Below are 15,754 nucleotides of genomic sequence, written 5' to 3' on the forward strand. Positions count from 1 at the left end.
CCTACTATCCAAGTCCTAGGATCTGACAAGAATAGTTCAAGTCCTAATGCCTTAGGTCAATGTGGGTGCTACTCTGGGGGCTGGGTCTGTGGCTGCAGGTGGGTATCAAAAGGCTTAGCTGTGAAGAGGAAAGAGCTTCAGAAGCTGACACTCCAGCAGCCCTGATGGTGCTGGTCCCACAGCACCTTTCCCTGACCCTGGATTTACTATAAAAAGAACAAGCTCAAAGCAAGTTATTCTGGAAGCACCTTTCCTCTTCAGAGCAATTCTCTTTGTGTCAGCAGAAGAGGGCTGGAGCATCTCATTCTGGTACAATTGGAACAATTACCCCTTAAATGTGATAATTACAATTTGATCGTTTGTAGGCGACAACAAGATTGATTCAAGATTTTCTCCTCCTTGTTGGAAATTTCTGTGAAGAAACTACTTATTTTCCAGAGCCACAGCCTTCGTATTTCTGATCCAGATGTGAATGCCTTCCAGTGCCTATCTTTCCAAGAGGACATGAATTCTGATATTTCTCTTTTGTGCTGTTCTGCTAAATTTAGGGGTGACCATGACAATTGCCTGGATAACTTAAACCGGAAGAGGACTAGACCTTTAGCATATGCCCATGTACTTAAGAGCCAGCTGTCTTGTCAGATGCCATACTGACATCTTGGCAACCACTTGACCAAGGTGGCAACATAAATAGTGTTTCTCTCAAGGCCATGAATACAGAAAAAAGCTATATTCAGATTGCATTTTGTATCTGGAAGCTGCATAATTGATCTGCCCATTCTGGACATCAGAATCTCATCTGCATGATTCAAGGTTTGGAACATTATCATGGCTGCAAAAAGTTGAGAATAAACAAACCTAACCTATGAAATAAACTATATACAAATTATTATGCAAATTATTTAAGCATAAGTGTATATAAAATCAATTATAACCACCACCATGGGATGTGACTGTAACTTCAGGAATGGTGAAACCTTTTGATGCTTAGCCAGGTATGTCTAAAGAACATTTCTGCCCTCTTCCTGTCTAGAAGGTCTTCATTTGTCATCCTGATCTGCATTATAATCCTTTTCTGGGCCCACAGGGCACATGTTCCACATATAAATCTCTGTAATGGCCACCTCCTAGTCTTGAGGTTTTGGGAATTCTCAGTCTCTCTCTTTTTCTGAGATGTTAAACTTTTTTTCTTTTGCATTTTAATTTTTAAAATTGAAGTATAGTTGATGTACAATATTACATAAGTTACAGGTATACAATATAGTGATTCACAATTTTTAAACGTTATACTCCATTTATAGTTATAAAATATTGGCTATTACCCATGTGTTGTATAATATATCCTTGTAGCTTATTTTATACATCTCCCTTTTCTTTTTTTTTTTTAACATATTTATTGGAGTATAATTGCTTTACAATGATGTGTTAGTTTCTGCTTTATAACAAAGTGAATCAGCTATACATATACATATATCCCCATATCTCCTCCCTCTTACGTCTCCCTCCCACCCTCCCTATCCCACCCTTCTAAGTGGTCACAAAGCTCTGAGCTGATCTCCCTGTGCTATGCAGCTGATTCCCACTAGCTGTCTATTTTACATTTGGTAGTATGTATAAGTCCATGCCACTTACTCACTTCGTCCCAGCTTACCCTTCCCTCTCCCCGTGTCCTCAAGTCCATTCCCTACGTCTGCGTCTTTTTTCCTGTCCTGCCCCTAGGTTCTTCAGAAACTTTTTTTTTTTTTAGATTCCATATATATATGTTAGCATACGGTATTTGTTTTTCTCTTTCTGACTTACTTCACTCTGTATGACAGACTCTAGGTCCATCCACCTCACTACAAATAACTCAATTTCGTTTCTTTTTATGGATAAATAATATTCCATTGTATATATGTGCCACATCTTCTTTATCCATTCATCTGTCGATGGACACTTAGGTTGCTTCCATGTCCTGGCTTTTGTAAATAGAGCTGCAGTGAACATTGTGGTACATGACTCTTTTTGAATTATGGTTTTCTCAGGGTATATGCCCAGTAGTGGGATTGCTGGGTCGTATGGTAGTTCTATTTTTAGTTTCTTAGGGAACCTCCATACTGTTCTCCATAGTGGCTGTATCAATTTACATTCCCACAAACAGTGCAAGAGGGTTCCCTTTTCTTCACACCCTCTCCAGCATTTATTGTTTGTAAATTTTTTGATAATGGCCATTCTGACTGGTGTGAGGTGATATCTCATTGTAGTTTTGATTTGCATTTCTCTAATGATTAATGATGTTGAGCATTCTTTCATGTGTTTCTTGGCAATCTGTATATCTTCTTTGGAGATATTTCGATTTAGGTCTTCTGTCCATTTTTGGATGGGGTTGTTTGTTATTTTGATATTGAGCTGCATGAGCTGCTTGTAAATTTTGGAGATTAATCCTTTGTCAGTTGCTTCATCTGCAAATATTTTCTCCCATTCTGAGGGTTGTCTTTTCATCTTGTTTATGGTTTCCTTTGCTGTGCAAAAGCTTTTAAGTTTCATTATGTCCCATTTGTTTATTTTGGTTTTTATTTCCATTTCTCTAGGAGGTGGGTCAAAAAGGATCTTGCTGTGATTTGTGTTATAGAGTGTTCTGCCTATGTTTTCCTCTAAGAGTTTTATAGTGTCTGGCCTTACATTTAGGTCTTTGATCCATTCTGAGTTTATTTTTCTGTATGGTGTTAGGGAGTGTTCTAATTTCATACTTTTACATGTAGCTGTCCAGTTTTCCCAGCACCACTTATTGAAGAGGCTGTCCTTTCTCCATTGTATATTCTTGCCTTCTTTATCAAAGATAAGGTGCCCATATGTGCATGGGTTTATCTCTGGGCATTCTATCTTGTTCCATTGATCTATATTTCTGTTTTTGTGCCAGTACCATACTGTCTTGATTACTGTAGCTTTGTAGTAAAGTCTGAAGTCTGGGAGCCTGATTCCTCCAGCTCCGTTTCTCTTTCTCAAGATTGCTTTGGCTATTCGGGATCTTTTGTGTCTCCATACAAATTGTGAAATTTTTTGTTCTAGTTCTGTGAAAAATGCCATTGATAGTTTGATAGGGATTGCATTGAATCTGTAGATTGCTTTGGGTAGTATATTCATTTTCACAATGTTGATTCTTCCAATCCAAGAATATGGTATATCTCTCCATCTTTAATTTCTTTCATCAGTGTCTTATACTTTTCTGCATACAGGTCTTTTGTCTCCTTAGGTAGGTTTATTCCTAGGTATTTTATTCTTTTAGTTGCAATGGTAAATGGGAGTGTTTCCTTAATTTCTCTTTCAGGTTTTTCATCCTTAGTGTATAGGAATGCAAGAGATTTCTGTGCATAATTTTGCATCCTGCTACTTTACCAAATTCATTGATTAGCTGTAGTAGTTTTCTGGTGGAGTGTTTAGGATTCTCTATGTATAGTATCATGTCATCTGCAAACAGTGACAGCTTTACTTCTTCTTTTCTGATTTGGATTTCTTTTATTTCTTTTTCTTCTCTGCTTGCTGTGGCTAAAACTTCCAAAACTATGTGGAATAATAGTGGTGGGAGTGGGCAACCTTGTCTTGTTCCTGATCTTAGTGGAAATGGTTTCAGTTTTTCACCATTGAGAATGATGTTGGCTGTGGGTTTGTCATATATGGCCTTTATTAGGTTGAGGTAAGTTCCCAACATTTTCTGGAGGGTTTTTATCATAAATCGGTGTTGAATTTTGTCAAAAGCGTTTTCTGCATCTATTGAGATGATCATATGGTTTTTATCCTTCAATTTGTAAATATGGTGTATCACATTGATTGATTTGTGTATATTGAAGAATCCTTGCATTCCTGGAATAAACCCCACTTGATCATGGTGTATGATCCTTTAATGTGCTGTTGTATTCTGCTTGCTAGTATTTTGTTTAGGATTTTTGCATCTATGTTCATCAGTGACATTGACCTGTAGTTTTCTTTCTTTGTGACATCTTTGTCTGGTTTTGGTATCAGGGTGATGGTGGTCTCGTAGAATGAGTTTGTGAGTGTTCCTCCCTCTGCTATATTTTGGAAGAGTTTGAGAAGGATAGGTGTTAGCTCTCCACTAAATGTTTGATAGAATTCGCCTGTGCTTTTCTCAGAATTTGTCCATTTCTTCCAGGTTGTCCATTTTATTGGCATATAGTTGCTTGTAGTAATGTCTCATGATCCTTTGTATTTCTGCAGTGTCAGTTATTTCTCCTTTTTCATTTCTAATTTGAGTCTTCTCCCTTTTTTTCTTCATGAGTCTGGCTAATGGTTTATCAATTTTGTTTATCTTCTCAAAGAACCAGCTTTTAGTTTTATTGATCTTTGCTATTGTTTCCCTCATTTCTTTTTCATTTATTTCTGATCTGATCTTTATGATTTCTTTCCTTCTGCTAACTTTGCAGGGTTTTTTGTTCTGCTTTCTCTAATTGCTTTAGGTGTAAGGTTAGGTTGTTTATTTGAAATTTTTCTTGTTTCTTGAGGCAGGATTTTATTGCTATAAACTTCCCTCTTAGAACTGCTTTTGCTGCATCCCATAGGTTTTGGGTCATCATGTTTTCACTGTCATTTGTTTCTAGATATTTTTTGATTACCTCTTTGATTTTTTCAGTGATCTCTTGGTTATTTAGTACTGTATTGTTTAGCCTCCATGTGTTTGCATTTTTTACATATTTTTTCCTGTAATTGATATCTAGTCTCATAACGTTGTGGTCAGAAAAGATACTTGATACGATTTCAATTTTCTTAAATTTAGCAAGGCTTGATTTGTGACCCAAGATATGATCTATCCTGGAGAATGTTTCATGAGCACTTGAGAAGAAAGAGTATTCTGTTGTTTTTGAATGGAATGTCCTATAAATATCAAGTAAGTCCATCTTGTTTAATGTATCATTTAAAGCTTGTGTTTCCTTATTTATTTTCATTTTGGATGATCTGTCCATTGGTGAAAGTGGGGTGTTAAAGTCCCCTTCTATGATTGTGTTACTGTTGATTTCCCCTTTTATGGCTGTTAGCATTGAGGTGTTCCTATGTTGGGTGCATAAATATTTACAATTGTTATATCTTCCTCTTGGGTTGATCCCTTGATCATTATGTAGTGTCCCTCTTTGTCTCTTGTAATAGTCTTTATTTTAAAGTTTATTTTGTCTGATATGAGAATTGCTACTCCAGCTTTCTTTTGATTTCCATTTGAATGGAATATCTTTTTCCATCCCCTCACTTTCAGTCTGTATGTGTTCCTAGGTCTGAAGTGGGTCTCTTGTAGACAGCATATATACAGGTGTTGTTTTTGTATCCATTCAACCAGTCTATGTCTTTTGGTTGGAACATTTAATCCATTTACATTTAAGGTAATTATCGATATGTATGTTCCTATTACCATTTCTTAATTGTTTTGGGTTTGTTATTGTAGGTCTTTTCCTTCTCTTGTGTTTCCTGCCTGGAGAAGTTTCTTTAGCATTTGTTGTAAAGCTGGTTTGGTGGTGCTGAATTCTCTTAGCTTTTGCTTGTCTGTAAAGGTTTTAATTTCTCCATCGAATCTGAATGAGACCTTGCTGGGTAAAGTAATCTTGGTTGTAGGTTTTCCCCTTTCATTACTTTAAATATGTCCTTCCACTCCCTTCTGGCTTGCAGAGTTTCTGCTGAAAGATCAACTCTTAACCTTATGGGAGTTCCCCTTTATGTTATTTGTTGCTTTCCCCTTGCTGCTTTTAATATTTTTTCTTTGTATTTAATTTTTGATTGTTTGATTAATATGTGTCTTGGCATGTTTCTCCTGTATGGGACTCTCTGTGCCTCCTGGACTTGATTGATTATTTCCTTTCCCATATTAGGGAAGTTTCCAACTATAATCTCTTCAAATTTTCTCAGTCCCTTTCTTTTTCTCTTCTTCTTCTGGGACCCCTATAATTCGCATGTTGGTGTATTTAATGTTGTCCCAGAGGTCTCTGAGACTGTCCTCAATTCTTTTCTTTCTTTTTTCTTTATTCTGCTCTGCAGTAGTTATTTCCACTATTTTATCTTCCAGGTCACTTATGCATTCTTCTGCCTCAGGTATTCTGCTATTGATTCCTTCTAGAGAATTTTTAATTTCATTTATTGTGTTGTTCATCTTTGTTTGTTTGCTCTTTAGTTCTTCTAGGTTCTTGTTAAACGTTTCTTGTATTTTCTCCATTCTATTTCCAAGATTTTGGATCATCTTTACTATCATTACTCTGAATTCTTTTTCAGGTAGACTGCTTATTTCCTCTTCATTTGTTTGGTCTGGTGGGTTTTTACCCTGCTCCTTCATCTGCTGTGTGTTTCTCTGTCTTCTAATTTGGCTTAACTTACTGTGTTTGGGTCTCCGTTTCGCAGGCTGCAGGTTCGTAGTTCCCGTTGTTTTTGGTGTCTGCCCCCAGTGGCTAAGGTGGGTTCAGTGGGTTGTGTAGGCTTCCTGTTGGAGGGGACTAGTGCCTATGTTCTCGTGGATGAGGTTGGATCTTGTCTTTCTGGTGGGCAGGACCACGTTCGGTGGTGTGTTTTGGGGTGTCTGTGAACTTATGATTTTAGGCAGCCTCTCTGCTAATGGGTGGGGTTGTGTTCCTGTCTTGCTAGTTGTTTGGCATAGGGTGTTCAGCATGGTAGCTTGCTGGTCATTGAGTGGAGCTGGGTCTTAGTGTTGAGATGGAGATCTCTGGGAGAGCTTTCGCTGTTTGATATTATGTGGAGCCAAGAGGTCGCTGGTGGACCAGTGTCCTGAACTCAGCTCTCCCACCTCAGTGGCACAGGCGTGACGTTGCACCAACCTGAAGCACGCCATGTGTTCTCCCGGGGAAGTTGTCCCTGGATCACGGGACCCTGACAGTGGCGGGCTGCACAGGCTCCCGGGAGGGGAGGTATGGAGAGTGACCTGTGCTTGCACACAGGCTTCTTGGTGGCTGCAGCAGTAGCCTTAGCATTTCATGCCCATCTCTGGGGTCTGTGCTAATAGCCACGGCTCACGCCCATCTCTGGAGCTTGTTTAGGTCGTGCTCTGAATCCCCTCTCCTGGCGCACCCTGAAACAATGGTCTCTTGCCTCTTCGGCAGGTCCAGACCTTTTCCCGGACTCCCTCCCGGCTAGCTGTGGTGCACTAGCCCCCTTCAGGCTGTGTTCACGCTGCCAACCCCAGTCCTCTCCCTGGGATCTGACCTCCGAAGCCTGAGCCTCAGCTCCCAGCCCCCGCCCGCCCCGGTGGGTGAGCAGACAAGCCTCTCGGGCTGGTGAGTGCTGGCCAGCACCGATCCTCTGTGCGGGAATCTCTCCGCTTTGCCCTCCGCACCCCTGTTGCTGAGCTCTCCTCCGTGGCTCTGAAGCTTCCCCCCTCTGCTACCCGCAGTCTCTGCCCACGAAGGGGCTTCCTAGTGTGTGGAAACCTTTCCTCCTTCACAGCTCCCTCCCACTGGTGCAGGTCCCGTCCCTATTCTTCTGTCTCTGTTTTTTCTTTTTTCTTTTGCCCTACCCAGGTACGTGGGGAGTTTCTTGCCTTTTGGGAAGTCTGAGGTCTTCTGCCAGCATTCAGTAGGTGTTCTGTAGGAGTTGTTCCACATGTAGATGTATTTTTGATGTATTTGTGGGGAGGAAGGTGATCTCCACGTCTTACTCTTCCGCCATCTTGAATGTCTATCACGTCTCCCTTTCTGTAGTTCCAAGTTCATGACTTAAGTGCTGATAGAATCATGAAATCAATATTTTTATGGTTCTAGTGGCCATTATTCCTAATATATCAATGCAGATATCTACAAAATGCTCCAACTTAAAGAGGCTCACAATCCTGCTTGCCTTTCTGCAGCTGCTTGCAGCTGAGCAGTGTTACATGTGTGTCCCTCGGCCTTTCAAGGGAAAAGCACCACCTCCAAGCGAAGTGCCATCTTCAGGGGTCTCCCACCACCTAGAGGTCCTCTACCCCAGGCTACTTCTCATGTCTTACAAACGTTCCCTCCTGCCCATAGCAGTCTGGAGTGTTGCTGTTTCTCCATTTCAAATTCTCTCATATCCAACCTACACATATTCTGTTAATCTGTAGAGGATACCTTTGTCACCTCCGGTTCTTCCACAGGAAAACATCCACCCCATTCATGTATATATATATATATATGTCACAATTTGTTTATCCATTCATCCTTTGATAGACACATTTGGGCTGTTTCTATCTTTTGATTAATATGACTAGTGCTGCTATTAACATGTGTGTACATGTACTTAATTGAGTATCTGCTTTAATTCTTTGGATAGACATCTAGGAGTGGGATTGCAGGGTCATATGATAATTCTATGTTTAACCTTTTGAGGGAAGACCCATTTCTTTTTGAAGTGGATGGGGAATTCTTTGTGAAAGGGGATGGATGTTTTCCTGTGGAAGACCCAGAGATGACTAGGTATCCTCTACAGAGGGCAAGACTGTGTCTTATGTCTGGATTCTCATGGCTTAGCACTGTGCCTGGCACCATAAATACTGCTCAAGGATTAGTTGAAGGAATAAATGAAAACTCAATGAGAGACACTATCAAATACAGTGTAACATTGCAAGGTACATAATGTTTTAACAGTTCTTTTTTTTTTTTTTTCTTTTCTTTCAATCATTCTTTCCTTTGATTCCTTGTAACTAGCAAACTTGTAATGGGGTGTCATTGCCAGGCCCCTAATACAATCAGGAAAAACTTCTCCCCATATTTGTGGGGGACAGGGGTTGGTGGCCCCTTTCAAGCCATGAAAAATGTGATGTTAATATAAAATAACACAAAGCTTTTGTGACAATGGGCTCCTCTGACTCAAAGATTACAGAAAAACTGTAAAATTCGTTGCAGAAATAGGGCGAAGGATTGTCTTCTGTTCAGTCCACATACGCCCTCTAGTGTCAAAAACTTCAAGTAAGCTAAGGAAGGAAATGGAGTCCATTGGGTCCCACCGGTCTCTCTCTCAATGCCTCACTCACCTGCCTTAAAAAATACACTGGGATTCCTTCATATCACCTATTCTAAGAGAAAATAACTGACCAATGTGAGTGGCGCAGGCTGCATCCACTTTCCTTGAAGTCACCAGAGCTACATTCACAGAGCTGGAGGACATCTGGCCATCTCATGCAATTATGTCCAACCTGGGTCCCCAGACCTCTGGGCATCAGAGGAAAGAGTATTGGGGTCCTCGAGAGGGTCCTGGCATTTCAAAATGCCTAAGGAAATTGTACTGTAGCTGGAGATGAAACTGGAAACCACCAAAGAAATTGGCAAGTACCTTTTCCTTCAGCTGGAATTAATCAGCTTGGTGTTGGATCGTCACTGCTTATCTCTCACTTGCTAAGTGATAGTTACCTATGCCTTGAATTAATTGCAAATAGGAAAATAAGTAATGATTTTACATATGTGGTGGGTAAAGAGTACAAGATATGTTTAAATTGGGGACTCATAAGGGTAAAAACATAATAAAAGTGGTCCTTCACAGTGAAAACATCAGGACCCACTTCCCTGCTACCCTATTGGCTGGCCTCTGAGGTCTGGATTAACTAGGTTGCTTTCAAGAGGGAGCATGTCTCATGGCCAGGTCCCCTCATCAGACATTGGGAGTAGCAAAGATTCTTCAGCCTGCACTAGTGAATGGCACATAGTGTTTTCTGGAAAGGTGCTCACACTGGCTTTTATCAGTTTGGGCTCAAAAACTTTTAAAATCTCCTGAGAGTCTACTCAAAATTCTACCCAAATTATTTAGTCTTTTTTCTTCTTCTTTTTTCAGTTTTATCTCCCCAAATTCCACCCAATCTTCCAAATAACTCCTATGCCCCAACCTGTCAGGTCTTCTCACCAAACTATGACTATATTTTGAATGTTTATTCACTCATTCAACACATGTTTACCAAAGGCTCATTATGGGCCAGGCTTTATGCTAGGTGTTGGCGAAAACAGTGACAGACATGCCTCTGCCATCACGCAGGATACAAATAAGAAGTGCCGTGACATGGGAAAGTTGGGTTGCTACAGTAGTCCATAACAAATAGATGAAATCTACATGTGGGGAGAGGAGGGACCCCCCCCAAACGGGTGTGATTTAAACTAAGATCTGAAGGATAGGAAGGAATGAACCAGGTAAAGAGGAGGAGAAAGGGCTCCAACTTGAGAGAACACCATGCACAGAGGCCCCAAAGTGGGAAGGAGCATGGAGATTAATTTAATTAATTAACTAATTAAATGTCCTTGTTTACTCCAATTCTCTCTCCTAGACCTTGTCCCTACAATCTCTGCCCACAAAATCCCTTAAAAACAGGGCTCAAATCTTATCTTCTCTTGCTAACCATGACCGAAAAGTATCATCCTCAACTGAACCAAAGGATTTTTTTTTCTGTAACATTTAAATGACACCAATCCATTACTGCCTTGTGTGGAAGCTATTAGCACACTTGTTCTATTCTCCCAGTTATATTACAAGTTCTGGGAGAGCAGAAGTCTTTGCATATAGTAGGACCCAAATAGTTGTTGGACTGAGTTATGTTTCTTTACATTCCTCACAACATCTAGCCTTAAACTAACTAGCTGGCATGCAGATATTTCTGTGAGTGAAATTAAAAGAATGAAAAATGTTTTAAAGTCCAGTGAAGGGCAATGATTGTTAAGAACTGTGAAGGGTCTGAGATCTTACCTATTTGCAAGATAACAGGTTAGCCTGCCACAGTTGCCTGGATGTTGGCAGAAGACGTGAGGCTCCTGGGCCAGAAACAAAGGATGTAATTACAGCACAGCAAGCCACCTGAGCATCAGCATATTTGCATCAGTTCCCCTTCCCCTGAGTCCCATGTTGTGATGCAGATAGGCCCAGGTGTGTGCCTGAGTGGGCAGTGGATTGCCTTACAGAGAGGAACCCTGAGCTAGAAAAACCCAAATCTTTTATAATAGGCAGTAAGCGTGAGGCCTTTGGCTCCAGAGGGAGACACTGTACTTCCCAAGGCTGTTCATTATACAAACTTCCTTAAAAAGAGAGTCCATAAAAAAAGGCAGAGACGGCCTCTGCTAACGAGCCATGCAGAAGCATGAGAGACCCATGGAGAATTACTTCTGAACACTGGGCAAAGTCAACAGGCATTAGTAATAAAAATAGCCACTGCTTGTTAGGTGTTCATATGTGCCATGTACCGAGCTGAGTATTTTATATGCATTAGCTCCTTTATTCCTCTCAACACACGAGAAAATAATAACACATTTATGGGAAAATATTTTTATCAGTTAAGACTTTCAGCATACAAATAATAGCAACAATGGAGAATTTGGAAACACAGGAGCCTTAGGAAGGTCTCAGGAAGTGGCTAAATCTATTAGCTGAATACCACCTGGACTCTCACTCCATCTGCTGTCTCCGCTTCTGCCTTTCTGTACTTCTCTGGCAAAAATGTAACTGTGCCAGCTCTCAAATTCACTTGCTGTAGTTCCAGCGAACTTCAGAAGATGATTAAGAATCCCTGAATCCAATCGCCAATTCCATATTCAATTCCAAAGAATATGATTGGCCCATCATCAACACTGTGTATTTGTGTTGGGGAGAGAATTTTACAGTAATATAAATAATAAGAGGTATTTTAATATAAAAGAGGTACACTTTTTTTATAATCGTTACTGAATTTAAGGTAATTTGTGTTCTCACTTACTGATCTATATCTCCCAGGCTGTGGGCAGCTGGAGTTATTTTTATTAACAATGCCTGTTGACTTTACTCATATCGTTTAACAGAATTATAGTCATATTGGGGATATATATGTATTTAATTTTTCGAGTTTTATATATATTATTAAAATTGTTTTCCAAATATGTTGTACTAACATAAATTCCTGCCAGCAGCTTGAGTGACCCTATCTGATGGCTTATTTGGTAGAATTGATCATTATTTTTCAGAAAATCTTTAACAGGTAAGAATGGTCTATCTTTAGGTTTTACTTTTTTTTTAACTGGTGAGATTAAACTTTTTTTTTTTTTTTAGCCATTTATATTTCCTCTCCATTTATTTTCTGTTAAAGCCCTGGCAGGAATCAAGCGTTCTTTTAATGTGCCTCAGCGCTTAGAAAATAGGGCTTGTCAAGAAGCTGACGCTCACAAAGATTTGAAAACAAACTCATAGACTGACCAACCCAGTGGTAACTGTTTTACATCCTTGTAAGAATAATTAAGCCACTAAAACCTAACAATTTTTTACCATTTTAGAATTTACACAGAATATATTGGCATATTTGAACCCCACAACTACTATGTGTTGTTATTTTCAACATTTTACCATGTGGGGAAAAGTCTGGAGTACTGAAGTCTGAGAGGAATAAAGGTTTAAAATCTGGTCTACCGTAGAAACGAAGGAATTCAGCTTCCCTGAAGAAAGCGACTAAACCAAATACATTTCGTCCTCCTGTACACGAGAGGGCGAAGCAGCAGGATATGAAGCAGCAAGAATGAGGGGCCCGCGGGACTACACTTCCCAGAAGGTCTCTGCGCGATCCCCCGGAATGCTCAGCGGCCGAGGACTGCACTTCCCAGGTTGCCGTGCGGCTAGACGTGACTCCGTCTCCCACTGAGCCAAACTGGAAATGGGCACTGGCTCTCCGGTGGGAGTTGGCTGTTGAGCTGTACATCTCATTGCCTGGAAACGGGAGCTGGAAGGTTCTCAAACAAGATTCCGCTTTCTTAGGGCGTGTAACGGCGTGCACGGGTTGGGGAAGGGAGGTGGGAGAAGCGGAGCCGCTCTGAACCATGCTAGGGAACTGTGGGTCAGTCTGTGAAGAGGCCCTGCTTTGCGGGACAGCGGTGCGAGCGTGCGCCGAAAGACGTTCGTGTGACAGACCGAAAACTACATTTCCCAGCATCCTCTCGGTACAAGAACTACCTTACCCAAAAGCCTGAGCGCGATTCATCCAGCTTTTCGCCCTCCCCCGCCAGCTGGAAAGCCGAAGACATGTGGGGTCGCTGGTTTGGGCGGCTCCTGCGTTCCGAAGGCAGCGGGGGCCGCCGGGTTTCAACTCCCCGCGGGCGTTTTTCCCCGGCCCTGAGGAGAGGTGAGAAAAGGCACCGCATCACCGATGCCTGCGTGCTCTGTAGAAAGACGGTGCCCGTGGTTCGTGCCTGCTCGGGCGAGCGTGAGGAGAGGGTGCCACGCCTTCCAGCCCACTCCGGGTCCTGGCGACCCTGCTCCCGGGCCTCGCCCCGAGGGATTGAGGCGGGACGGTCGAGGACGGAGAAGAGGGCCGCCTTCCTCTTCGGAGGGCTTGCCTCTGAAGGCCTGGCTTCCCGCCTGGCCCCGCCACTAGAGCCCCGCCAGGCGTCTTTCTGAACCCTTCTCCTTATTATTATCAAATGGGGCAGATAATCCCCGCCCTCTCGTAGGTGTGTCGGGAGCAACCGTAAGGTAATCTGTGTTCGGAGAGGCCGGGTATCTTTCGCGGCCTGTTCAGACTCAAGACTGTGTGGCTTAGGTGCAGTCCTCGAACCCAGGTCTCTAGTAAACTACAGCGTACATTTCAGGTCAGGTCCGCTTTATTTTCGCTGATTTTCAGTAGTCTGTAATCACCTAGTAGTCTTTCAAAAAAAAAAAAGGAAAGAAAAGAAAACGGGAATGCCGTAACTACAAGGGTTGACTGGGAGGCGCAGCTGTTAGTAGTGTGTCCTGGACGTCTGACTTTATTGAGAGACGTTTCCAGAATCTTTTTTCCCCTAATTTTAAAACTCTTTAAGGTTGTCCGCAGAGTAGGCACTTCGTAATAACCATTGTCTATTCACCTTAAATCTTCAGTGCCGGGTGAACTGAGCCGCCCAGTACCACTACTTTGTGCTGTTTTGCTCATTGTTTCGTTTTACTCAAACAGCAAGACTGCAGTTGTAGATCCCCCATCTATAAGACCGCTGTTTAGTTCCCAGGGTCCTTGGCAAGGTATTTGTACATATTTAGGTGTTTAGTATACACGCACATTATGATGGGCTTTACAAAATGGACGTAGCATTTTTTTGAACCCTGGGAAATCACCGCAGTCTCAATCCTTTGTAAACTTTTAGAGCTAATATGATTTGTGTCCCTCTTCACTAAACAAATATTTATTGAATGTTTACTGTGTACAAGTAGTTTAAGCTTGCCTCATAATGTCAGTAATCAAGGAATTTGAAAACCTTGACCTCTGACCAAGGGAAGGGTCTTAGTTAACTATCATCTAGTCCCATTCCCTATTTAAAGATAAAGGAAGGCACAGGAAGGTGATGTTATTTGTCTAAGTTTTGTGACCAATAGTGCTGGATTCCTAGTTCATTACTACTTCCCAAACTTAGCAGAACATCAAAAACACCGGGGGTGCTTTCAAAAACAGATTTTTTTTGGCCCTCCCGCAGAACTACTGAGTCAGTCTGGAGAGGTGGAGCCCATAGATCTCTGTGTTAGTTTATTATTTAATATATTAATCCTGATAATTCTGATGCATCTAGCAAAGCATACGTCTACAGACCAGCATGTAAAAATATATATTAATGATCACCCGCGTCACTGAAGTGTTGCAGCTCTGAAGTTAGCACTAAATTTTAAAAATTCTTTAAGTATAGTTGATTTACAATGTTGTGTTAGTTTCAGCAGTGACTCATATATATATATATATATATATATATATGCACATATATATATTCTTTTTCAGATTCTTTTCCGTTATACTTTATTTTTTTCTTTTTAAAAATTTTTATTGAAATATAGTTGATTTACAATGTTGTGTTAGTTCCAAATGTATAGGAGAGTGATTCAGTTATACATATATATATTCTTTTTTTACATTATCTTCCATTATAGGTTATTACAAGGTATTGAGTATATCCATTATACTTTATTACAAGATATTAAATGTAGTTCCTTGTGCTGTATAGTGGGACCTTGTTTTTTTAATCTATTTTATTTATATATATATAGTAGTTTGTATCTGCTAAACCCAAACCCCTAATTTATCCCTCCTCCCACCATTTCCCCTTTGGTAACCATAAGTTTGTTTTCTATGTCTGTGAGCCTGTTTCTGTTTTGTAAATAAGTTCATTTGTATTATATTAGATGCCACATGTAAGTGATATCATATGATATTTGTCATTCTCTCTCTGACTTCATTTAGTATGATAGTCTCTAGGTCCATTCATGTTGCTGCAAACAGCATTATTTCATTCTTTTTTATGGCTGAGTAATATTCCGTTGTACCACATCTTCTTTATCCATTTATCCATCAGTGGGCATTTATGTTGCTTCCATGTCTTGGCTATTGTAAATAGTGCTTCAGTGAACATTGGGGTGCATGTATCTTTTCAAATTATGGCTTCCTCTGGATATATGCTCAGGAGTAGGATTGCTGGATCATATGGTAGCTCTGTTTTTATTTTTTTAAGGAACCTTCATACTGTTCTCCACAGTGGCTGTACCAATTGATACTCCCACCAACAGTGTAGGAAGGTTCCCTTCTCTCCACACTCTTTCCAGCATTTATTGTGTGTAGATTTTTTGATGATGGCCTTCTGACTGGTGTGAGGTGATACCTCATTGTAGTTTTGATTTGCATTTCTCTAATAATTAGTGATGTTGAGCATCTTTTCATGTGCTTTTGGCCATCTGTATGTCTTCTTTGGAGAAATGTCTATTTAGATCTTCTGCCCATTTTTTGATTGGATTGTTTGTTTTTTTGATATTGAGCTGCATGAGCTGTTTGTATATTTTGGAGATTAATCCCTTGTCAGTCACTTCGTTTGCA

General features: G+C 40.8%; 1 protein-coding gene across 7 annotated transcripts in view; it reads left to right on the forward strand.

The window, feature by feature from the left end:
* The first annotated feature begins 12,649 nt into the window (after window positions 1-12,649).
* The window catches only part of CCDC90B (coiled-coil domain containing 90B), a 61,093-nt gene continuing 57,988 nt past the window's right edge, over window positions 12,650-15,754 (forward strand). For 6 of the 7 annotated variants that reach the window (XM_061204079.1, XM_061204078.1, XM_061204081.1 and 3 more), the window contains exon 1: window positions 12,650-13,051. In XM_061204079.1, coding sequence (XP_061060062.1) covers window positions 12,952-13,051 — 100 coding nt within the window. In that variant the 5' untranslated portion in view covers window positions 12,650-12,951. The remainder of the gene's footprint in view (window positions 13,052-15,754) is intronic. The other variant, XM_061204084.1, reaches the window with a different exon arrangement.

This window comes from Eubalaena glacialis, chromosome 10 (assembly GCF_028564815.1).
Source record: "Eubalaena glacialis isolate mEubGla1 chromosome 10, mEubGla1.1.hap2.+ XY, whole genome shotgun sequence".
Classification (NCBI taxonomy): domain Eukaryota; kingdom Metazoa; phylum Chordata; class Mammalia; order Artiodactyla; family Balaenidae; genus Eubalaena; species Eubalaena glacialis.